This window comes from Labeo rohita, chromosome 13, assembly GCF_022985175.1.
Source record: "Labeo rohita strain BAU-BD-2019 chromosome 13, IGBB_LRoh.1.0, whole genome shotgun sequence".
Classification (NCBI taxonomy): domain Eukaryota; kingdom Metazoa; phylum Chordata; class Actinopteri; order Cypriniformes; family Cyprinidae; genus Labeo; species Labeo rohita.
Genome location: NC_066881.1, coordinates 17,078,563 through 17,104,847, shown reverse-complemented (window position 1 = coordinate 17,104,847; position 26,285 = coordinate 17,078,563). Strand labels below are relative to the sequence as shown.

The 26,285-nt window shown below is 34.5% G+C and overlaps 1 protein-coding gene across 5 annotated transcripts in view; it reads left to right on the top strand.

Annotated features, from left to right (window-relative positions):
* The window catches only part of phactr2 (phosphatase and actin regulator 2), a 46,075-nt gene extending 21,447 nt beyond the window's left edge, over positions 1-24,628 (top strand). For 4 of the 5 annotated variants that reach the window (XM_051126695.1, XM_051126697.1, XM_051126696.1 and 1 more), the window contains 12 exons: positions 8,035-8,202; positions 8,512-8,586; positions 9,200-9,340; positions 11,733-11,957; positions 12,908-13,373; positions 15,958-16,130; positions 18,026-18,182; positions 18,369-18,424; positions 19,303-19,364; positions 20,844-20,981; positions 22,314-22,390; positions 23,357-24,628. In XM_051126695.1, the coding sequence (XP_050982652.1) occupies positions 8,035-8,202; positions 8,512-8,586; positions 9,200-9,340; positions 11,733-11,957; positions 12,908-13,373; positions 15,958-16,130; positions 18,026-18,182; positions 18,369-18,424; positions 19,303-19,364; positions 20,844-20,981; positions 22,314-22,390; positions 23,357-23,372 (1,754 nt within the window). In that variant the 3' untranslated portion in view covers positions 23,373-24,628. The remainder of the gene's footprint in view (positions 1-8,034; positions 8,203-8,511; positions 8,587-9,199; positions 9,341-11,732; positions 11,958-12,907; positions 13,374-15,957; positions 16,131-18,025; positions 18,183-18,368; positions 18,425-19,302; positions 19,365-20,843; positions 20,982-22,313; positions 22,391-23,356) is intronic. The other variant, XM_051126699.1, reaches the window with a different exon arrangement.
* Positions 24,629-26,285: the final 1,657 nt, after the last annotated feature.

Here is a 26,285-nt window from a genome sequence, read left to right as displayed (position 1 = left end):
CATATTACATAAACAATCAGTTTTATGTATGCATTTTAATAAACAGATATGCTTCATTCTGTAAATGATTGCATCACTTTTTCATAGTAAAAAAGTGATGAATGGCAGCTGCTCCCTGCTGAAAAAACATCACAGAAATTATCACAGAAATTCTAATGGTTTCCACTACAAATACAGTTACAAATATAACAAACCATCAACTTTTAGCCATTAAAATAATTAAAAAATGGTTTCCTGTAGTGTGTTTTGGGACATATTCCAGACTAATAGAAGGCGACTAATTACTAGTAGAGACCAACCAGTACAGTTCCCATTATTACCAGTAAAACCATTACAAATTCTGTGATTTGATTTACTGTAAATTTAACAGCTTTTTTTCACAGTGGAGTTGTTATTAATTAGCAAAACCAAGATCTAAACTGCAGGTTTACTGGTTTTGGTTTCATTTAATACAAGACAAACTCATGTTTCACTCCTCTGGAGATTGTTGAGACTTCAGTGGTGATTTCATTTTTTTATTTTTTAAGCAGCAACAGTAATAGAAATGTCAAAGTATGTGCTACAATCACGTTTTAGTTGCTACAATTTCAAGCAAGTGCTTCACAAAGCAGTGTTATTGTAATCTTAAGCTTCTTTCAGCAGCGAATGTTGAATCACGAGCCACTACCTTCATTTCTACATAATTTCCATTATTGCCAGCACGCTGTGATATGAAAGCTTCTGCTGCTATCAGTTTACCAGCTCTCGAAAGGAGGCTGATCAGATGTTATTGTGTGTCCTCATAAACAGCATGCTTATTATGCTTTAAATAAGACTCATGTTGTAAATAGTTTTGATTTCATTTGAAATGTATAACAACTGACTGGATGTGGAAAGCCACAGAAATGAATGAAAAGAAATGGTCATATGACACAGAATGATCGCTACCTCTATTAATTAGATCCAAAAATAATCAGAACTGTTTTTCTGAATCGTTTTATGGGAACGGCCATTGCAAGCAGGCATTTCCCTTCTTTAAATAGAGGAAGAAAGTGTCGACTGAAATTGGCCTATTGTTTTTTTTTTCATTAGTATTATGAGGAACTGAGGCTGTGGGATTAGCCTATGCTGCAAACAGTTGTTAATACAAAGCCAAGTTTAGCATTTGTTATAGGCTTAATGCCCTTACCGGATGTCAAAAAAAAGGCTACACTCAGCCGAAGAGTAAATTTAAAATGGTAGCACTTCTAGAACTGTCTTTGACTTGCTCATTACAGAATTTGAGGCTTAAAGCATTGAGATAATGAACTAATTAGCCATCACGGATCTCTACAGCTGCTTTGTCTTTATATTTAGAAGCATAAGGCAAGTCAAATGTGTGATTGTTCTGTAAGAAATATGCTGTCGGCGATGAGCTGCACTGCAATATAACTCCCATGAACTTTTTAACCCTTAGGTCTCACATGCTTCCTTTGGAAGCCTTGGAGGTTTGAATAAATTATGCCTTTTTATTTTCTGGTCATTATGATTATTTGTCATAATCATGATTTTCAGTGGCTCTCCGCTGTACAACCTCAAATGTAATATAAAAGAAATTTTGCTTTGTTTTGCCATAATATAGATCTGCATGTAATGGATAAAAAATGTTACGGCGTTTTGCTGATATGCAGTTAATCATATTTATTTGCTTGTTTCATTCAAACCACACATTGTAGAATAATATAAGACAATTACCATAAAATTGGCTTTTTGTGTGATGCAAATTGAAGTTGAGGTGGAGTTGAGGTCTTTCTTTTTTGCGACTGATTCTCAAAATGAATTGAACGTAAAGAGATAAGGAAAAATCTGTCATTAATTACTCGCCCTCATGTCGTTCCAAACCCATAAGACCTTCGTTCATCTTCGCAACACAGATTAAGAGATTTATGATGAAATCCGAGAGCTTTCTGACCCTGCATAGACAGCAAAGTAACGGACACATTCAAGGCCCTGAAAGGTAGTAAGGACATCATTAAAATAGTCCATGTGATGGTTCAGCTGTAATTTTGAAACTGAAAATGAAGTTACAAGAATACTTTTTTGTGCAAAGAAAACTAAAATAACAACTTTACGTCAAAGACTGACACAGAAGAGAAGAAATTGTTGAACAAAGTCATTATTATTAATAATTAATTAAATATGTCAGTTGTTGTGTTGTCCCAGAAAGTCAGAAAGCTCTCGGATTTCATCAAAAATATCTTAATTTGTGGTCCGAAGATGAACAAAGGTATTAAAAATTTGGAACAACATGAGGGTGAGTAATTAATGACAGAATTTTAATTTTTGAGTAAACTATCCCTTTAAAATGTCCATGTAAGTTTAAATTATAACCTATATGATTAATTCATGCAACTATAAAGTGCATAAAATATCACACTGGCATCATGTACAGTGTTTTAACAGTTTACTGAGGCTCTGCTTTTATTCTACAGCATCCACACCTGCTCATCCGTGCCTTTGTTTTAAATGTGCTTGATCCTCTGACGTTTGATCTCGGGGATTGTGCTCATCACTGATAGTTCTGGGAGTAGCGCTTTCTATTAATAATCCAATCAGAGGCCAACTGCCTGTTGACAGGCCAATGAAATATAGGGTCAGTGGCTCCTTGGGGTGAATTGATTAGTGAAGAGGCGCTTCGGCATCCTCATGATGGTGGTGAAAAGACCACGGACATGTCGTCTGGCACATTCCTGTCACATGTGTCCGCTAATGAAATCCCTCAGTGCAGTGTGAAAAACAGACCTCATGTTTGGGTTTCACACATTTTTGTGTGAAAAATATCGTGTTTGCTGGTCAGTTTTTGGACTCCTAGAGATGTTTCGTGATGCATGTGGAAGCAATGTGTGTTTGGCAGTACATTTCACTCTTGCACTTTACACATTGTGGTTTATTGATGGCAGAAGTGTACACTTTTTAAAGGTTCCGAGTTTTCCTTTTTCTTAGTCTGAAGGACATTTTAACAAACTTTTTTAACTATAAAGAACTTTTTGTGCAATGGAAAGGTTCAATGGATCTTAAAGGTTCTGATGCCATTAAAGAACATTGATTTCTTAAGAGTGGAGTGTTGGAGCTTGAGCCTATTTTTTCTGCATGTCATGAGGGTAAAAGTTTCTTTAGGTCCATTTAACAACAGTCTTTTGATTATCTGCTGTAGGCTCTTATGAGACAACATTAAATAATGGAGAGAACCACTTAATACATTGGAAATGTGTGGTAAATATCAAGCTGTCTGTTGAAGCAACATTATATGTGACCCTGGACCACAAAACCAGTCATAAGGGTCCATTTTTCAAAACTGAGATTTGTACATCATCTGAAACCTTAATAAATAAGCTTTCCATTAATGTATGGTTTGTTAGGATTGGACAATATTTGGCTGAGATACAACTATGAGAATATGTGGAATCTGAGGGTGCAAACAAATCAAAATATTGAGAACATAGCCTTTAAAGTTGTCCAAATGAAGTTCTTAATAATGCACATTACTAATCAAAAATTAAGTTTTGATATATTTCGAGTAGGAATTTTACAAAATATCTTCATGGAACATGATCTTTACTCAATTTCCTAATGATTTTTGGCGTAAAAGAAAAATCGATCATTTTGACCCATACAATGTATTTTTGGCTATTGCTACAAATATACCCATGCTACTTACGACTGGTTTTGTGGTCCAGAGTCACATATGTGACTATTTCGAGAAATGGCTAAATTTGTCTCGTTTTGTTTCTAAATTAGTTGGCTTGCGTTATGAGAGTATAATCAGAAACAAGTGATAAAATCTCATAGTTGAGATGCAGAAGTCAGGAAATTCCTGTCTCTTGAGCATTTGAAGGGATAGTTCTCAAAATTAAAAGTTACTCACCCTCATGTCATTCCAAACATTACTAAAAAAATCTGTGTTAGATTTACTTTCAGTTTATTTTCACTCAGCAATTGCTCATAAATTTTATAAATAATCACTAAGGAATGACAAATGACACATTGAATTAAAGTAGGGCTGTCAAACGATTAATCGCGATTAATCGCATACAAAAGAAAAGTTTGAATTTGCCTAATTTATGTGTGGGTACTGTGTGTAATTATTATGTATATATAAAATACAAACACATTCATGTATATATTTAAGAAATATTTACATGTATTTATTATAATTTTTATATAATTTATATTATATATATATTAGGCGAACTTAAACTTTTATTTAGTATGCGATTAATCGCGATTAATTGTTTGACAGCCCTAAGTTAAACATAAAATTTTTAATTAGAAACCTTGAAAAAGTGTTTTTGTGTAAAACATAAAAAAAAAAAAAAAAATATATATATATATATATATATATATATATATATATATATATATATATATATATATATGTATATATGTATATATGTATATAATTTTATTTTATTTATTTATTTTTTTAATTTATTATTATTTTTTTTTTACAGTGCTACAGACTTTTGAGAAATGTTGAGGTCCTAAACAATAGGACCCTAAAATCTTTCAGAATATCCAGTTTTTGTGAACTGTCCCTTGAAGGACCGTTATTTTTATAGATTTCTTTAATAGGGCAGGTCTCATAACAATGACCTGTACACACACTGACCCAGGTCTATTTCTGCAGAGAACAATGTAAGCGTGTGTGCATTTTCTTTGAAATGATAAATGGTGTCACTGCTTTGGAGGCTGACTCTTTGTTTATTGTTCTCAGTTCTTTGATGTCGTTTAGGCGTGTGGAAATGCTCTTGTGATCATTTTACACTTCATCTGGCGAGGTGTGTGTGTGCCTGTGACTTTAGATCTGCTGTTATGTTGCATTAGGTTTGATGAACGGGTTTAATATCTTCTTGCGTAGGCCATGTGGAAAAGCTGCACCTATCTGTCAGAATCTATCCTTTTTGCAAGCTAAGAAGAAATGATGTAGGAGTGGGTGTACGGTGGAAGAGAGTTCAATTCTTGGGTGAATCACAAACATTAAACATATAAAGTGAGCATCTAACATAAAATAATCAATTTGTTCTGTGATTAAGGGTTTCGGTTGACTCATTTGCATATGCTTGTAGCAGACACCTTTTACGAACACTTTCTTGTCTTCCATTCCTCTTTTAAAGATTTAGAAGCACAACATGTTTAACTTTTAAATATATTAAACTACATAAACTATATTAGTTACTGTAGGAAAAAATATATGGTTTTCAGTCTATGGAAAGTAGATGTTTATTAGTAACTACAAACCAACATGCTACATTTACTGTAAATATATTTTTCCACACTGTTAGCCATTCATCTGAACAGGGTTACTGTATATACTGTATGCGATATTTATACATGCATGCACAGTGCGGTGGTGTGCGGTGGAGTTCTAAAATGAGGAAGTCCTCAAAAGTCCTCAAAGTTTTAAATGTAAATTCAGGTCCCACTCACATTTTCTTGGTTAAATAAACATTACTTGCGCTATCAGAAAAAGGAAGAAAAATCTGTTTTATATTTTTACATTAACAATATAATCAGTGTTTTGATTTCTGTTTATTAAAGACAAGTATGTCTCATTAAAGGAGAAGTCCACTTCCAAAACAAAGATTCACTGTATCTATAATATATAATATACTCACCCCCTTGTCATCCAAGATGTTCATGTCTTTCTTTCTTAAAATTGTTTTTTGAGGAACACATTTCAGGATTTTTCTCCATATAATGGACTGCTGTGGTCCCCTGATTTTGAACTTCCAAAATGCAGTTTAAATGCAGCTTCAAACGATCCCAGCTGAGAAAGAAGGGTCTTATCTAGCGTAACGATCAGTTATTTTCATTAAAATAATACAATTTATATACTTTTTAATGCCAAAAGCTCATCTTGTCTTACTCTGCTTGGACTGTTTTTGTTCTGGTTCATGACAGTAAGGGTATGTCGAAAAACTCCCATCTCATGTTCTCCCTCAACTTCAAAATCGTCCTATATCGCTGTTTTACCTTTTTTGTTAAGGGTGTTTGATCTTCTTTGCATATTCACTTTGTGTCGGTACTTCTGCAGTGATGTAGGATGATTTTGAAATGTTTTTTGAAGTTGAGGGAGAAAATACGATGGGAGTTTTTCAACATTTTGACAAGGGGGTGAGTACATTCTATGTGAATCGTTGTTTTGGAAGTGGACTTCTCCTTTAAGTTAGTGTTTTAAGCATTTTACATTTATTCAAAATAATAACTCTAGGCATTAACAATTTAAACAATATACACTATGCCAAAAGTATTGGCTTCTAAGGAACAGGAACTAGTTAGACTAGTTTAGTAATTTTCATGAGTACAAATCTTAATGTTTCAGCATATAATAATATTTTAGGCCTAGGGAATTGTGCACTTCTAATGCAACTCTTTAAAGCAACAGTTTGGACAGAACCCTTTTTTTTATTCTAACATGACAGTGCATCTGTGTATAAGGCAAGGTTCAAAAAAGCAATGATTGATTCAGGCAATGTGGAAGAACTTGGCTTGTCTGCAGAAAGCAAAATCCTAATCCCAGCTGAACACCTCTGGTGTGCCTTTAAATCAACCTTGAGCCAACAACTCATCACTAAATGACTTGTACAGACACTATATGGGCAAAAGTATTGTAACACCCCCCCTTTTCAGAACAGAAAAAGGCACTTCCAAAACTGTGGCAACAAAGATGGAAACCTCATTCATGTATTTAAAAATTGTATTTCCATCTCTGTTGCAACAGTTTTGGCAGAGTCTAAAATGACTGTACCCATATGAACAAGTAACTGTTGTTTGGTGTTGAGTTTTTGGCTCAAGGTCTGCATTTAAAGTCACACCAAACTTGTTTAGCTGGGTTTAGGACTTTGCTTTATGCAGACCAGTCAAGTTCTTCCACACTGACTGAATCAATCATTTCTTTTTCAACCTTGCCTTATACACAGATGCATTGTTATTCTAGAATAGAAAAGGGTCCTGTCTAAACTGCTGCTATAAAATTAGAAGTCCCTAGAAAATCATTATATGCTTAAACATTAAGATTTATACTCATTGAAATTACTAAGGTAGTCAACTGTTCATCAGAAGGGGGTGTCCACCCTTTTGGCAATATAGTGTATGTTATTTGTGAACTTATGTTCAGCTATTCTTTTTAATTGTTAACTTTTAACAATTTTTGAATTTTTTGGCTCATCGGTTTTCAAAGCTCGGTAAATTTTCGTCAAAGACAGATTTTCTTTCAGTTTCACCAAACTGGTTACTCACTAAAACTCCCACAGATCGTGTTTTCGGATCATTTTAAATCTTATTTTGATGTAACAAAGGGGTTATATCTAAGTGTGTGAGTTGTTTGTTTACTTTTCTTACATAAGTCTTCACATTAACATTCAGACTGTTTCGCGAATGTGGAACACGCACGAACACACGAGGCATGATTTATCATATGAACCAATCACAGCTGAACATAACCAGTCATAACCAATCATATTGGGATGCCTCCGTTCACGTGTCTTTCTCCCATTCGTTCTCAATTACCCCCCACCAAATTCACAGCGTCTGTTAAATCTCAATAGGCTCAGGGGAGGCGAGAAAGCCACGAATGCTGTTTTGAATTTTACTGTTTTAAAATGTACTTTTTTTTTTTTGTGATGAATAGAAGGTTTAAAAGCACAGCATTTATTTGAAATAGAAAAGAGTTAATTAACATTAGTTCTTTACAGTTGATCAGTTTTATGTGTCCTTGATGAAATATGTTAGTCAGAACTTCTGCTCAGTGACCTGTGGTTGGCGATCAGCTTTTTCCAAACTTGAGGCTATTGTATACCCTGTTTTGGTATGTTGATTGTGGAAAGAGGCAGCTAGTTGTTCTTGTTGCTTAAGGTTGCCCTAATGTCTGTTGTTATAGTCAGAAACATTCATTCACACAAGTATTTCCTGTTATAAACACCAGCTGGCTGTTTTCCATTGTTTAGGGGTCAGCTCAGTTTTTTTTTTTTAATTCGGTCCATTCAAAATTGTGTTCTTGCTGTGATTCACTTTTAGTGGAGGGACTGGAAAAATCTTCTCTGGCCAACTGTGATGTGGTGGTGGGAAGCTCGCAGTCTCCTCAGCTGAAAGGAAAGGGGAAGCTCTCTTCTCTGGGCAAGATCTTTAAACCTTGGAAATGGAGAAAGAAGAGAACCAGTGATAAGTTCCAGGACCTCTCAAAAGGTATCTCCCCGTTTATTAATAGCATTTTGTTTGAATATTTGTGCTTGGAACAACACATCCAACTGTATATATTCAGAATCTAGTCTTTAAGTGATACCCTTTTGGCTTTTCATGATGCTCCCTCACAATTTTATGAAAGTTACATCATCCAGTATGACATTTAGTTGGTGATTATGTTGGATGGATCATAAAATTTATTATACGTATTACAGCTGGCAGCTGCCTGCACTTTCACTGAACTCTGTGAACCAACATAGTGGCCTAAATATAATGATATCTTGATATGTTCTGTCTCCTTCATCTTTATAGTTCTGGAGAGGAAAATATCCACCAGGCAAACTCGAGAAGAGCTCATAAGAAAAGGTGTTCTTATTCCAGACCAAGGTGAGATTTCATACGAAGTGAATGTGATGAGAAAATATATTCATTGGTGAATATATTCACAGGTTAAGTGGAGGAATATTCTGTGTTTTTCACATGAATTGATGCTGGTGGGTTATCAGATGCAGTCTTTAAACTTTAACCACTGTGGTACCACCACCTACAGTGGAAGACAAATTCATTAGAACTTTTATCAGTGTCGATAGCTGCGGTTACCACTGTGTAAACAACTGATATGCATAGGGTGCTTTAGCAATTAAGATTAATAATTTGTTCTACCACCCAGAAATGTTTTCCATTACATGGCTTTAATTGATGTTATCCATCCATATAATAAAAGCTAAGCGTTTCTTAGATGTACTGTTCACATCCATCATTTTGAAATGTACTTACTTTGGGAGAACAACACAATCACTCTCAATCTTCAGAGTAAAGAATTTCAGTAATACTCTTGTTAGGCCTTCTATTGAGCTCTCAGTCTTGCATGAGGAAACCAAAGGTTTTATAAGAACATCTGCGGATTGACTTGAATATTAATGCAAACAGAAATGTTTTTACTGAATAGCATGCATGTAGTTGTGATTCTACGATAACTGAGCCGTTTGCCTATCTTTAGATGATCCTTTGAACACCGAGACCTTGAATGGTCATGCAGTGCCCAGTGGAGTTACTGAAAAGGTCAAAGTAGACATCGAAACACCAGAACAGGTCCCAGAAGACAAAGCAGACTTGGCGGCAGTGGCAGAGGACCCAGAAGGTACCGTTTTTCTGTTTAATCTAGCAGAAAGAGGTAAAACAAAGCGCTGAATCTTCAACATGAGTTTAACAGCAATACTAATCTATCTTTTGATGTTTTAAGCTCAAGCTACTCACAGGTTAAATTATTTAGTCTAACTGGAGGGTCCCTTCATGGGTTTTTCAGCATGCTCATGTTGTGGCCTTTAAGTTTCTTCACAGCATTTTGTTCACTGCATGGGCAGAGCAAAGTGATCCATATTAAAATGGCTGTTGCAGTGTAATTTCTGCACATCACACCATCCATATCATTTCATATCATTGTGGCTGAACAAAATCAACGCTTGTATTGTAAGAGCAAATGTATCAACATGGGTGGATAAGGACTGTAAAAAAAATATAGTGTGTTGTTTAGAGGAAGTTTGAGCTTCTCAGAAGCAAGTTTTATCTTGTTCAGTAAAATGAATGAAGATGTGGTCAAGTTTTTAATAAACTGTACAAACAACGTTATTTGTAGAACAAGGGTATTTCCTGAGAAGGTTATTTCTGAAGTGTGTTAGGTCTCAATGTTTTTTTCTCTATATATGTCTTTAATGAATGTCTTGATTGTCTAAGTCTCTCAGTTCGTGCAGTGCAATATAGATTTCGTTGAAGTTATATTAAAACCATTTTTAATAATAGCATGAAATGCTTTATATTTAAAACATCCTTTTAGGTAATGGTTATTATGGCATTTAGACTGACATCATTTTGTTTTTTGGTTTTTCATCAGAGTTGTGGGCAGAAGTGGCCACAGTCATGAGATGCGCAAGGGAAATGTCAAAACTGTATTTTTAACGTGTCTGCCTCTTTATTCTACAACAATTCTGTAATTGTTTCCACCACTTTTTTCTCCCACCAATGAATATATTTTATTCTTCATGTGGCTAATTTTGGAGAGACCTTGGGGAATAAATTCAATGAAGCATTAATAAAAACTTGAGGCGTTTCCGCCGTACCTAAAAACACCCATTATAAAACGTTTTCTATAAAACAGTGCCGAGAGCTTAAGACCAGTGTTCAATAAATAGCTTAAATAAACAAATTAAATTACTAATAATTAATTATACACACATTACTGTTCAAAAGTCTAAGCTTTTAAAAGAAGCCTCACCAAGGCTGCATTTATCTGATCAAAAAATACAATTTTGTGAAAAATTGTTGTTATAAAAAATGTTATAAAAGTTTTTTCATTTTAGAATTATCTGGTAACACTTTACAATATGGTTAACTACATTGAGTTAACATGAGCTAAGAATAAACAATACTTCTACAGCATTTATCTTAGTTAATGTTAAATTCAGCATTTACTAATGCATTATTAAAATCACAAGTTGTATTTGTTAACATTAGTTAATGCACTGGGAAATAACATGTACAAACAATAAACAACTGTATTTTTATTTACTAATATTAACAAAGATGAATAAATAGTGTAATAAATGTATTGTTCATTACTCGTTCATTTTAGTTAATACAATAACTAATGTGAACAAATGACTCCTTACTGTAAAGTGTTATTAATTATATATATATTTAAAATGTCATTTATTACAACCGCTAATAAACTAGAGTTTCCTATTTTGCTAAATTAAACTTTTTTTTTTTTTTCCTTTAATGGCAAAGCTGAATTTTCAGTAGCTATTACTTCAGTCTTCAGTGTCACGTGATCCATCAGAAATCATTCTAATATGCTGATTTGGTGCTCAAGTAACATTTCTTATCATTATCAATGTTGAAAACAGTTCTTTTTAATATTTGGTTGAAACCATAATACATTTTTTTTCAGAATTCTTTGATGTTCAAAACAGTATTTATTTAAAAAAGAAACCTTTTTAACATCATAAATGTTTTCACTCTCACTTTTGATCAGTTTAATGCATCCTTGCTGAATATGACCATGACAATATTTATTATTTGTCAGCCAATTAATATAGTTCAAAAGCTATACTGTAGGCTGTTTAGTGTCACTAGCTCCGCATTATTATATAACCAGTCATAAGGGTAAGAGTCTGAGGGTGCAAAAAAAATCCAATTAATGAGAAAAACACCTTTAAAGTTGTCCAAATGAAGTTCTTAGCAATGCATATCACTAATCAAAAATTAAGTTTTGATATATTAATGGTAGGAAATGATCTTTATGTAAAATCTTAATTATTTTGGCTATTGCTACAAATATACCCATGCTACTTAAGACTGGTTTTGTGGTCCAGGGTCACATATAATGTTTGGTCATATTTGTGTGTTTAAAATGCTGTAGAACGTGGCTTATCTAATCAGAATTTAGTGCTGAATGCTTTCTTAATTAGCATTCCCATAAGGGTCTTCCTAGTCAATAACAGTTTAGGGTGCTCTGCTCCTCTGTGCTCCTGTAGAGAAGAATGACAGCAAATGCAGCCCGCAGGCCAGTGAGTCAGCCGCTCCAAAAACCCCTACTAAAAAACATCAGACCACACCCCAAAAACCCTCTGGTGAGGCAACAAGCACAGGCGTGAAGAAAGGGGGCCAAGCAGGGGCTAAAAAGGTAACCAAGAGCACCAATAAGCAGGTCTCCGCTCCTCCACCCAAACAAACCACCCGAACTGCCACTCGTGGCAATGGTAAGTACACGTGTTAGTGATGTAAATAGAGCATCGTGTTTGCATGCGTGGTGAACAAGCTCTGCATGGAGGGGTCCTCTTTGCGTCTCTTTCCCCCTGACCGGGCTCACTGGGAACCAACTTGGTCTTTTGAGGAACATTTAGAAAAAGTTTGTCAGTCTATTTGAGAACGGGAAATTGCGCATTTTGCTAGACAGCATTTTTTTTTTTTTTTTTTTTTTTTTTTTTTTTTGTAGTTATATGGTTTTACTAGCTTGGGATTGGTATCCACTGTGCAAAGTGACATCTTGATTCATTTGTGGCCCAGTATGGCTTTCTTTTGTTTCTATTGTGCCTGCATTACATGTCTAGTGTTTCATTGGTTAAACACATTATCTTTTATTGATGTTTGCCTTTATGTCTGAATATAATGGTACAATAAATGTGTTGCATTTTGCATGGAACTGGGACTTTGTGCATGTACGCCACACTCATGTAATAGTCTATAAACAGGGGCTTATTATTTTTGATTGTGCTATTCCTTTGTCCTACCTATCCATTGTGTGTCTTTGGTGCAGCTCATCATTGGTGGCTTGACTGCTTTCTCTTTTCGCTAAAGCATTTATTTATTTAAATGAACATTGTGCATTTTTTTTTTTGAATACACAAGTGAATGTAAGGTTATTGTGTTTTATAGTTTTACAGTGTTTCTTCCTGGCTCTTGTGAATGTTAAACTAAACTCTTATCTTTGGTCAGCAGTGACCTTCACATAGGAAATTTGTTTTTAGCGGTGAACCTGCATGTGAACATACTGTTTTATCTTATTATCTTTTCTGTTCTGTAATTATCTCTTAAGCAATCGGTTTTTATTCTTCGAAAATCCATTTAAAATGCCACTGTTGTTATTGGTCTGTCCATAAACTCATCGTTCCAAGATCTAAGTCTCTGATTTCCCTGAATTTCTTCACAGCTAAACCTTCAAATCTTAAGAAAACTGCAGGCACATCAAAGAGTTCCTCTCAGGCCTCAGGACAATCTTGTTCATTGACCTGCTCGAAGACCCCAAAGAGCAACAACTTAGAAGTAACAGCAGCGCAACCCAAGTCTGCCAAGAAAACCGAACCTTCCAGGTCACCACGGCCCACTTCCAAAACCCCGTCCGAGACTGCTGAAAGCTCTAAAAAGGGCCAAAAGAAAAAAGAAGTGACCTCCAATACTGATAAGGCTGAGGAGACATCTCAGAATGGGAAGGGTGCCAGTCATCTCTCAGAATCCTCTGCAGAGAAGGACAAAAAGCAACCCTATGTTAACCAAACCACAGAGGAAACGTCCTTTACTGGATCTTCAAATGGACTTTCTTCAGACACTTCAGGGCAACCTGTGAGCACAGAGAGTGAAACGGAGAAAGAGAGGGCAGTGGCAGACCACACACAGAGGTCAGTTTACATATGTTGTCAATTTTCATGTAAATTCACTATACTATATTGTTGTGCTACTGATATTAATTATATAATACGTGCGTGTCTGTGTGTCATGAGCTCTTACTTTGTATTTCCCCTTCAGGTAATATGATTGTTACACATGAGTCATGCTCTGTGTCATTCTCCAGTGAAATGTTTAATGAGACTAGGGTTAACTTACAACAATGTGCACTACTGTTCAAATGTATGGGGTCAAGACTGCATTTGTTTGATACAAAATACAGTAAAAACAATTATATACTACTCTTAAAGGGGTCATTGGATGCCCATTTTCCACAAGTTGATATGATTCTTTAGGGTCTTAATGAAAAGTCTATAATATACTTTGGTTAAAAAAATTTGGTTAAAAACTTCAGCTGCATTTAATGCGTTTAGCCGTGAAACTTGCTAACTAGCACGTTATTAGGAAAGGTGATTGCTGAGATTCATACAAAAACCCTTATACTCACTTCTGTTGTAAGTGAAGCTGAATCACAAATGATTTGCGCGAACATAGATGCATTTATGTAGATCGGGAGGTGCATTCCCTTCACAAACAAATGTAATCTACTGCATCTTCAGCAGCTCAGATGTTCATTATTACATCCATTATTTATTCTTGTCTAACTTACATCCCTGCTCCGGCATCGAAACAAAGAGGGCCGACTGTTACACCTGAGCTGAGGTAAGACGCTCATGTCAATCAACTATCATGGGAGTGGCCTCTGTCGGTGTGACGGCATCTGAGAATGGCTTGATTTGAAAAAGGGGAGATTATTTTTACAGATTAATTAAAAAGTACTGCATGGATTTTTATCATTATAGGGTAGATTTGTACATACACTGCCAACACACATTAATTTTAAAACAACATGTGAAAGTGAAGTTTGCATCCGATGACCCCTTTAAATAAATTATACAATGTATTTTGTTCCTGTGATGGCAAAGCTGGATTTTCAGCATCATTACTCCAGTCTTCAGTTTCAAATGATCATTCAGAAATTATTCTAATTTTCTGATTTGCTGCTCGAGCAATTTGTAAACAGTTTGCTGTTTAGTATTTTTGTAGAAACTGTGATACTTTTTTCGGGATTTTTTGATGAATTGAATGTCCAAAAGAACATTATTATTTGTTTATTTAAAATAAAATGTTTGATCAATTAATGCAACGTCCCTGAATGAAAACATTCATTGCTTTTAGGAAAACATCTGTACCGACTTTAAACTTTTGACCGTAAATTTGACCGTTATGGACCATTACAGTCACAATTATGACACAAATCTAAATTTAGACAGGAAGTCATAACTCTGAAATAATTATGATAAATGTGTCCTGTCATAACTGACTAAGCATTTTATAATTTTGACTACTTGCGTCATATGATTTTTCAAACCATGGCTTTTTTTTACTTATGTGGCAGAAATAGGCTTGATGAATAGAAAGTTTAAAAAATGAACTGATGAATAGAAAGTTCAAAAGAACAGAGTTTGTTTAAAGTACAATATTTTATAAAAATGTAAAAGTATTTACTGTTGCTTTTGATTCATTTAATGTGTTGTCGCTGAATGAAAATATTAATTTCTTTTAGAAAAACATCAATATTGACCCTAAGTAGTGTAATTCTGTTGCTTTTTTTTAGTCGTGCTGTTTATTCATAGTTTGCCAAAATGGTTTTGTTATCAGTATTTCATGAGACATCAGATAGACCTTGATCTCGTATCTTGCATGACAGGAAATTTGGCTAGTAATAAAGTTGTAGTAATATGAGTCGTCTAGTACATCATCACATGATTGTGTAGAACCAACATTTTAGCTAGACTTACAGTATTACAGTAAAACAGCTACACTGTAGGGGTTATGTGATGATGAATCAGCATGTATGCTGGACAGTTTGTCAAACTTGTGCTATTTACAGTGTTACAGCATTTAACTCACCTCACATGTGAAGAGGCACAGCAGCCAAAAACAAACCATTTATTTCAAAGAGTCAGAGAGAGAGGGTAGAAGGGGGTAGACTCCTTTGGCACAGAAAGACTTTACTGAAATTCTAAATAGGCTGCAAAATTGATGATGTGTGATCCGTTTAATGTCTTGAATAAGTTGACTTATTTTCCTTATTTGATTATGTAAACTGATTATAATATGACCCTGGACCACAAAACCAGTCATAAGGGTCAATTTTTTCGAAGTTGAGCTTTATACATAATCTGAAAGCTGAATAAACAAGCTTTCGATTGATGTATAGTTTGTTAGGATAGCACAATATTTGGCAGAGATATGACTATTTGAATATCTGGAATCTGAGGGTGCAAAAAAACTTTAAATTTGTCCAAATGAAGCTCTTACTAATGTGTATTACTAATCAAAAATTAAGTTTCCTGAAGATTTTTGGCATAAAAGAAAAATCAATACTTTTGACCCATACAATGTATTTTTGGCTATTGCTACAAATATACCCCAGCGACTTAAGACTGGTTTTGTGGTCCAGGGTCACATATCTGCTCAACCCAATGAATGGTTTAGCTAAAATGAATGAGTATTTTGCTTTGTCTTTTGTAGGACTGTTGGGACTGAGGAGGGAGAGAGACAACAAACCGTCAATGTGGAAAGTCCAGACGTGACCATCATTCCTGACTCCATTCGAGAAAACCAGGGCAACGACTCCGATTCAGATGGACCTATACTCTACAAGGATGATGAAGAGGAGGATGAGGATGATGAGTATACTTCTAGTATGTGTTCAAATCTGGTTTGTTTTTTAGATCCCAGCCCTATTTTCTCTATGCATTCTGTTACTAAAGGCAATTAAAAAGACCATTTATAAAAAAAATGGCCCTAAATATGCAGTTATTCTGGTTATTCATCTGGAATATTCTAGTAATAGAATAATGTTTATGTATAAACGACACAACAGTACTGCTGATACATTTCCAAGAGGTTTCATTCTTGGTATCTGCATTTTACAAGTTTCTTTTGGATCACAGCTTTGCCAGAATTCTTTGAAGCTATGAGCCTTTAGTTTGTCAAACTGGAAAAACATGCTGTGTCTAGTCAGCATTACTTTCTGACATGCTGGTTACTATGCAGACTTTGCTGCTGGAGCAGTATGCACAACACATTCCTGCAAAGATTGAGGCCTGTTTATCATTTGCTGTACTTTCCATGCTGCAATCTGAAGATGCTTCAATGGTGTCAGAATGCAAATACCTCAAGTTTTTATTTTATTTATTTATTTTATAGGGTTGCGCTGGTACTAAAGTACTGTCCATTGCAGATAAGCTAATAATAATTTTAACTAATAAATGACAGATAATGAAAGTATTTACCGTTTTGTCTAAGTAAATGAAATTTAAAACACACACACACAAATAATGCTGCAGGTGAATTAGGCGTCACAACATTATAATATAAAGTTTCACATTTAGATTACCTTTGTTATCATCAACAATCAAAATCAAAGTAAAATATCACAATATCAGCCATTATATACAAATATACAGTTGAGGTCAAAAGTTTACATACACCTTGTACAATCTGCAAAATGTTATTTATCATATTAAATGCATGTCATTTTTTATTTAGTGCTGACCTGAATAAGATATTTTATTAAAGACGTTTACACATAGTCCACAAGAGTAAATAATAGTTGTATTTATTAAATTGACCCCATTCAAAAGTTTACATACGCTTAATTCTTAATACTGTGTTATTACATGAATGATCCACAGCTGTTTTTTTTTAGTGATAGTAGTTCATAAGTCCCCCGTTTGTCCTGAACAGTTAAACTGCCCGCTGTTCTTCAGAAAAATCTTTCAGGTCCCACAAATTCTTTGGTTTTTCTGCATTTTTGTGCATTTGAACTGTTTCTAACAATGACTGTATGATTTTGAGGTCCATATTTTCTCACTGAGAAGGAACATGATGCATTAAAGTCCAGGGGTGTAAACTTTTGAACAGAAAGAGGATTTGTACATTTCTCTTATTTTGCCTAAATATCTTATTTCTTTTCATTTACTACTGCCCTTCAGAAGCTCTTAATGCATTGTCTTTCTTTCTGAAGCATCAGTGAGTGTTTGAACTTTCTCAAATAGTTGCATATGAGTCCCTCAGTTGTCTTCAGTGTGAAAAGATGGATCTCAAAATCATACAGTCATTGTTGGAAAGGGTTCAAATACACAAAAATGCTGAAAAACCAAAGAATTTGTGGGACCTGAAGGATTTTTCTGAAGAACAGCAGGCAGTTTAGCTTCATGACAAACAAGGGACTCATGAACTATCACTAAACAAAAAAAAAAAACAGCTGTGTATCATTCAGGTAACAAAACAGAATCAAACGTATGTAAACTTTTAAATGGGGTCATTTGTATAAACCCAGCTTATTTACTAGTGGACTACATGTAAATGTCTTTTATGTGAAATATCTTATTCAGGTCAGTACTAAATAAAAAATAACATGCAGTAATCTCTCTTATTTTGGTCACATTTTACAAGGTGCATGTAAACTTTTGACCACAACTGTATATCCATTTACCTATAATGATACATTAAAATAACTCTAATATTTGGCCCGATAACCAATATGTTAAGAATATCACACATAGTGTGTTGTTAATTTTTCTGTTTGTAGGCTCACTTGCCAGCAAAATTCGCCGCAAGGACACGCTTGCCATCAAACTTGGTAACAGGCCCAGCAAGAAGGAGCTAGAAGAGAAGAACATTCTCCCACGGACCTCAGAGACAGAGCGACAGGAGCTACGACAGCAGATCGGCAGTAAACTAGTGAGGTACGTTAAACCATGCTGTTCTGTTTTGGACACTAACATTCAACATACTGTCAATCAAAAGTTTGGATACACCTGACTTGAAGTATAATTTGAGCCTGTTTTTTCCTTTGCAAAACACACTCTAAAGATTCATCAGTAGTCTTTGTGGTTCCTCCCAGACTGATTCTTGTTTTCTTCCTCCCATAGACGGCTGAGCCAAAGGCCCACCACAGAAGAACTTGAACAGCGAAATATTCTAAAACGTATGTCTCAATCTCATAGTTTGTAGACAGTTGCTTTGTTTAGGATGCCCAGGGCTTTAATGTTTGTTCTTGCTTATTGCTGCTTGTGATGTTGCAGAGACATTCGTTGAGTTACAGGCATCGCTGTGTGTCTCAGCCCCTGTCGTTCTGCCTTTTCTGTTGCCTTGGTTTTGTGTGATATAATTGATGAAGGCTAGGAATGTGATGAAGGAGCTCTGCTCTAACAAGCTGTAAGCTATATGCTGACAAACAGGCAGGTGTAAACAATTCATCAAAGAGTTGCCTAAAGCTCACTGCTTACCTGAGATATAATTGATCTTTTGCAGCTTGAATGTCCCAAATCTAGAGTTATAATATATAAACAAGTCATTATTATTGTTTCCTGAAGAATAAGTGAGAAAGACATTATTAAATAAGATCAGTCATTTGGAATTCTTAGGTTGTCTTATGAATAGAAAAATAATAGAAGGTATGTAAATGTTTTGAATATTGCATAACATCACAACAGCAGGACCATTTAAATCAAGAGGTCAGTGTAGGATAGATGCAATTCTCATGGGGCCATATTGGGGTCAGTATTTGGCTAATGTTACACAATTAAGATTTGAACTCATTACTGACCATGCTTTGATTCTAGACTACCACTTAATGTTATGTTTTGCTGGTTTTCACTGTATTATGATCATTTACTGATAAGAAAGACTAAAATAATCAGCATTGTTAAATACATTTCGATTAGTCTTGAGTGACCTTGGTTGTGGTAAAGTCTTATTCCGAGTTTTGTGATAACTGTCAAAGGTTGTATTTCAATTTCAGAGCAAATATTGGTCATAATGATATGATAAAAACTGACAAATATCTTTCTTGTATCTCTTTAGAGAAAAATGAGGAAGAGGAACAAGAGGCCAAGCAGGAGATTAAAAGAAGACTATCCCGAAAGGTACAGTCATCATTTGTTGAATCTGTCAGAAATATATGAAAAAAGAAAAACAAAACAAAAAACATGCTTTGGTAAATCATAGTCATTACAAAGTCACCATTATGAGATAAAAAGATGAAAAGTCATAATTGTGACAAATCTAAATGGAGACAGGAAGTCACAATTCTGAAACAAAAATTTCCTGTTATAACTGACTAAGTGTCGCCTCATTTTGACTTCTTATATCATAATTATGATTTCTCAAAGCATGATTTTTTTCTTATGGGGCAGAAATGGGATTCCATAGAAATTAAAACATTACAGGTATAAGTTTAATGTATTGCACTAATTTCAAATAACTCATAACCTGTTACTTTAGCATAAAACTGCAAGAAGATATTAATCTTTTTTTTTTTTAATGCTTTGTATTATTGCATTAACATTAGCTGCCAGAGGGTTAAAAAAAACAAGAAAAGGAAAGAGATAAAAGAAATGAAAGAAAATTACATAATTTTCAGTGCTTTCAGAACATTTATAAAATGTAAAAATTGGTTTACATTAAGCCCACTTCATTGTATGTATATGGTATTTTCCTAATAAAATACATTTATATGTTGTTCTTAACATTTCAGATTTTCATTCTCTGTATAATCATTATCTGTATTTTCAAATATACACTCTATCATTCTATTATCATTCTGTCATACACTCACGTTTTCTATTAATATAGAATTCTAAATCTTTCCAAAATAATCTTGAGTAAATACAGTGAAAACAGGTTATGAATCATCATGAATCAAAATCATCACTGTGACATCATCTAGTGGAAAATATGGGATTGTGGGGCATTGCGCGCCATCTGCTGGCCTTACAAGGAAGAAAAATAAAATATGAGGAGACTAGTAGCTCAATACATCACTTTCACAAAGACTAATTGACATTTTGATGTATTTGAATTCATAATTTAATATTCTAAGATGTTACTCTGTTAATTTGGTTGTGTCTGCAACCCACTTGCTGACTCCTAATTACAATGTATAAAAGAGATTTATATTCCTGATGTGTTGTGAGAGTGGTGGCCAGAAGTGGCTGGAAGTCTGACCGTTTTAATTATGGCCTTCTAATTTAGTTTGCTGCTAATGTCCTATATTATGAAGAAAATTAGGACAGGGGACGTAATCGGGCAGATAAACCAGATCTATAAAATGGTTCAATAGTCAGTTACAGAGATTTTCTCAAAATTGACCTGTTCTAGTTGAATAATGCACAGTGCTTTTCAGACAAATGACTGCAGGTTTAGAAACCATCTCTAAATGTTTTTACTAGTGAAGTCAGTCACATCCAACTGGCTTTGTTATCAAAGAAGAAATTTAGTTTGACATTTTCATTGTTTCATACACATAAGGTATTACTTAGGCTAGAAGAAACATGTTTAACTCCTATTAAAGGTGACTGCGCACACATTAAAATGTGACTCAAGGGATTGCTCTGTGTCTGTAGCTCAGCGTCCGGCCCACAGTTGCAGAGCTGGTGGCACGGAGAATTTTGCGGTTCAATGAATACGTGGAGGTCACAGATGCAAAAGACTACGATCGCCGTGCTGACAAGCCCTGGACCAGGTTAACCCCTGCAGACAAAGTAAGCCAGTTCTCTCTCTTACCATCGCTTACATTGTGAATGCTGTGCTATATTGAATTCTCAATATATTCTTGCCTCACAAATACCACATATGCACATACACCATGCTAACTTATGATCAAGTTTGATGAATAGTAGGATTTTTTCATTTTAAATAACATAGATGATTAAAAAATATGTAGATAATATCTTTATAGTGACATTAAACTGCACTAAAACACAAATAAAAACTATTTTTACTTTTAATTTTTTGTTTTATATGTATATATATATATATATATATATATATATATATTAAATCTTAAACTATAAACTAATTCATTTTATTGGTTATAAAGATTAAAAGATCTTAGATCATTTTAGATATTTCTGAGTACAAATGCTTTAATGATTCTTCCAAAAAGGGAGTAGTTTAGTCTAAAAAATTGTGTAAATATTTGGTTTACATATTTATATCCATATTGATCTAAACTCTGCTGTTGAACACAGAAAATCATGTTGTTTTTTAGTGTATTTATAGGCCATTTTTGGCAGTTTGACAGCCCATGGTCATTTTATGGGCATTTTAATTCAATACAACCATTCCTTTATGATTTATAATTAATAAGCAGATTAAACACATTCACTAACTGCCTATATTGTTATTGTTTGTTAACACTTTGGACCATCAACTGCATAATATTAACTATGCATAAAAGTAAGTTTTTCTCTTGTATAAATCTAGATAGTGTGATCAATGATCAATGATGTTAAGTTATTTTACATTACATTACTTTTGTATGGTCACAGCTGCCACCTACTGGGCATGTGACTCATGCATTAAAATATGGTAATTAACAAAAATGTAAATATTTGTCTTGTCATTAGTTCATGATAATAAAGTGTGCAGTTTTTAAATTAAAATAAAACATTATATTAACATATAATTATGTATAATACACTTCAAAATGCATTTCACATAAATTATTTTAAACTTACTGTTCAACAAAGAATACTGCAAAAAAAAAAAATGTATCATGGTTTCCACAAAAATATTTAACATTGATAAGAAATGTTTCATAAGAACCAAAATTGGATATTAGAATTCTGAAGGATCCTGTGACGCTGAAGACTGGAGTAATGGCACAGGAATAAATTACATGTTAAAATATAATCAAATAGAAAACAGTCATTTTAAATTGTTTGAGAAATCTTTAAGAAACAAGTCTTACCAATCCTAAATGGTAGTCTGTTATAAAAACTGTTTTTAGTTTGTGTTGTTTTCAAAAGTGTTTAATTTAAAAACCTTCAGTTGTCACCATCACTAATGTCCTTTCTTTTTTCCTGTCCTAGGCTGCTATACGTAAAGAACTTAATGAATTTAAAAGCAAAGAAATGGAAGTCCATGAAGAAAGCAAACAGTTTACCAGGTATGTTTGTGCACTAGCAACCTGGTCAAAGGAGGATGAATTTAAAACATTGCGGGAGATAAGTAAAGCACTGAATAGACATTACAAAAGGGCTTCAGTCAGTATAATGTTTTATTTCCATAATAATTGAACATTAGCCTTTCACTGACCTATAGTCCACCGCAGTTTTTCTTCAATCCATAAAGATAGAAAGTGCCCGTTTCCACAGGAAGCATTCTCATATCCTCTTAAAGGACTAGTTCACCCCAAAAATGAAAATTCTGTCATTAATTACTGACGCTAATGTTCTTCTGAACCCATAAGACTCTTGTTCATCTTCAGAACACAAATTAAGATATTTTTGATGAAATCCAAGAGCTTTCTGACCCTGCATAGACAGCAACGCAACCAAAGAGAAGATTGAATATTTGAATAAAGTAGTTATTTTATAAATTCAGGCTGAACCACTGATGGTCACATGGACTATTTTAACAATGTCCTTACTACCTTTCTGGGCCTTGAACGGGTCAGAAAGCTCTTGTATTTCATCAAAAATATATTAATTTGTTTTCTGAAGATGAACGAAGGTCTTATGCATTTGGAACGACATGAAGGTGAGTAATTAATGACAGATTTTTCATTTCTGGGTGAACTGTCCCTTTAAGGTCCTAAAGTGTACTGTAAGTGTAATGTAACTGTGAAATATAGCAAAAAGTTACATGATGCTGCCTCCATAGCACTGTGTCTGTGATCACAAATTCACAGACAAAGTGCAATTACTTTGCATCCATCAGTATGTATCTGGCAGGGGTCTTGATTCATCAAGCGGCGTGGTAATAGACTCGCAGTTGATTAAAAATAAAAAAAACGATCCCATCAGCTGCTCTTTCCACTGCCTCGTTTCCTCTAAATATTGCTCAGATCTGTTCCGCGTCCCGTCTGCTGGCATCGCTGCTAAACTAGCGTCTGCTCGCTGTTTTGTGGCAGGTTTCATCGGCCCTGAGGCAGTGCCTGGTTGGTGGGGGTGCTGGACGGCCGCAAATTCGAGGCTCTCTCTTCCTGTCTCTTCGCCATGCTTCCTGCCGGGAGGCTAACAGACTGGCTCCCTGCGGCAGCCGGCTCTTCTCTGGCACCGGCTCTACTTGGTTCTTGCTTTCAGCCACTAGAGGGCTACGGCGCGGCTAAAGATGGGCCTGGCATGCCATTGCGAACGGAAACGGAGAGAGAGGGACCTTCAAAAGAGATAAAGCAATGCAATGGTTCTGACACGTTTTTCATATCTGTAATGTTTTTGCACACACTAAGGACAAGACTTGCACTCTTTTAATTTAAAGTGGCGCTGATATTCTCTCAAGGTTGAGCACAGCAGTGTAAAACATTGAAGCGCGTGCAGTGACTCATCAGCGGCTCATGTTGTTGCTGCGTGCAGCTCTGAGGATCTGTTTTGTTTTGTTTTGTTTTGTATATATTACATATTTCTTGCAGTATTCGTGCAGAGTCCAGTTATATCTATGAATATCCATGCATGTGCAAAAAAAACACATTTTATAAGACTCATGTATCTGGTTCAGTGTATATTACATGGATATTGAGGTCTACTTGGGCATTGTAATGTCCACATTTATTACTGCCATTATTATTCTGTATCCAGATTAATATGTCCTCAATATAATAGAATGTAATCAGATTTATGTTGTGCCTTGACAGTGTTGTTTTGTTTTTCCAAAAAACATCTGATTACTTGATATATATGTGGTCATGTAACATATCTGTAACTGCTGTTCAGGAAGTCTGTCATCATGTGTTTATGACATAATTCATGTTTATATACCTTGTATTTTAGTTTCCCCCAACATTATCACAGTTTTTCCAAAGTTTAAGCTAGCATTTCATTGATTTGGCTTTTAGGTTGTACATAAACTTGGTGGGTTTTATTGAGTACATTGGTGTCGACCATATACAAGATGTGGCAAGCAATATAAGTTAGTGAAACAGTAGTTTTAACTCAAATTGGAAAGGGCTTCTAGTCCATTATTTTAGTCTATTATTGAATGTCTGTATTGCATTATTGCACATTTTGGTGCTCTATATAATATATGATTGTATGTCACAGGCAGAATTTGCTGGACGCTCACTCAAGTCCAGTTTTGAGGTTGTTTGTTTTTTCATGTAGTTAGAAATTGGGGAAACTTAAATTATTTCAAATCAGTTGTACAGTCTGTGTATGATATATGTGAATACATCCAGTATATTGCAGTATATTGGCTTGATTTCTTTCTTTGAGAAATGCATTTAAAGATGCCGAATATATTTAATTGCTTTTATCGTTCTATATGTTTTATTTAGTTATTTAGGTTATTAAACTTTCATATGTACATAAGAGAAATTACCTTAATGGACAATTTTAAATCACATTTATGCAAGTTTCATGGCTGTTTATGCAAGATTATTGCATAAACAGGCTTATAAAAACCATTTATAATGGCTTATAAAAACCATTGTCTTTTATTAAATGCATTAGTGGATTATAGATTAGTGTACACATTTAAATTTCATACTCCCGCACTGTATAATAATACATCTATTCATATTTATATATCTTGCAATAGATCTAATAGGGTCATATTTTTAGTCTTTCTAATTAAATTGGTCTTAGTTGTTTGTGATTTTTATAGTGGAATCATTTTTGAGAATTATGTGGTTGTTCTTTTACCAAAATGCATCTTGAATATATATAACATGTACATAATCTTGACAACGTGTACTTATAGTGTTTATTTGTTTGTTTATTTATTAACATTAGTCAAAGAAAAGGAATATTAAAGGAGTCTACTTCCAGAACAAAAATTTACATGTAATGTAGTCACCCTCTTGTCATCCAAGATTTTCATGTCTTTCTTTCTTCAGTTGTAAAGAAATTGTTTTTTGAGGAAAATATTTCAGGATTTTTCTCCACATAATGGACTGGTATGGTGCCCCGAGGTTAAACTTCCAAAATGCAGTTTAAATGCGGCTGTAAACGATCCCAGCTGAGGAAGAAAGGTCTTATCTAGCGAAACGATCAGTTATCTTCATTTTTTAAAAATACAATTTAAATACTTTTTAATCTCACGCTCATCTTGTCTTGCTCTGCCTGAACTCTGTGTATTCTGAGTCAGGACAGTTAGGGTATGTTGAAAAACTCCAATCGCATTTTCTCCCTCAACTTCAAAAATCATTTCAAAATCATCCTACATCGCTGCAGAAGTACCGACCCAGTCTTTGCAAACAAAAAACCTTAACAAAAAAGGTAAAACAGCGATACAGGACGATTTTGAAGTTGAGGGAGAACATGAGATGGGAGTTTTTCGACATACCCTAACTGTCATGAACCGGAAAAGAGTCCAGGCAGAGTAAGACAAGACAAGCGTTTGACATTAAAAAATATATAAATTGTATTATTTTTCTGAAAATAACCGATCGTTTCGCTAGGTAAGACCCTTCTTCCTCGGCTGGGGTCGTCCAAAAAACATAATTTCTTTACGACTGAAGAAAGAAAGACATGAACATCTTGGATGACAAGGGAGTAGGTAGTACATTATCTGTAAATTTTCATTCTGGAAGTGGACTTCTCTGTTTATCTGTTATCAGTCTAAAAAAAATAGCAGTGTTGACACTTTTCTCTTCAAACTCAAATACTTATAAACCAAAGACTCTTTTTAAACTTTTAATTTGAAATTACTTTTAAAATTTTAAAGTTACTGAACATTTAGTTGCATAACCATTGCTTTTGATAACTGTTGAGCATCTGCGTTGCACAAGTCAACCAACTTCTGGCACCTAGAAAAAGGTATTTCAGCCCAGGATGAACAAACTGCGTTCCACAGTTCCTGTGAGACTTTATTTTTCAGAAACTGCATGCCAAGCATCCTATAAT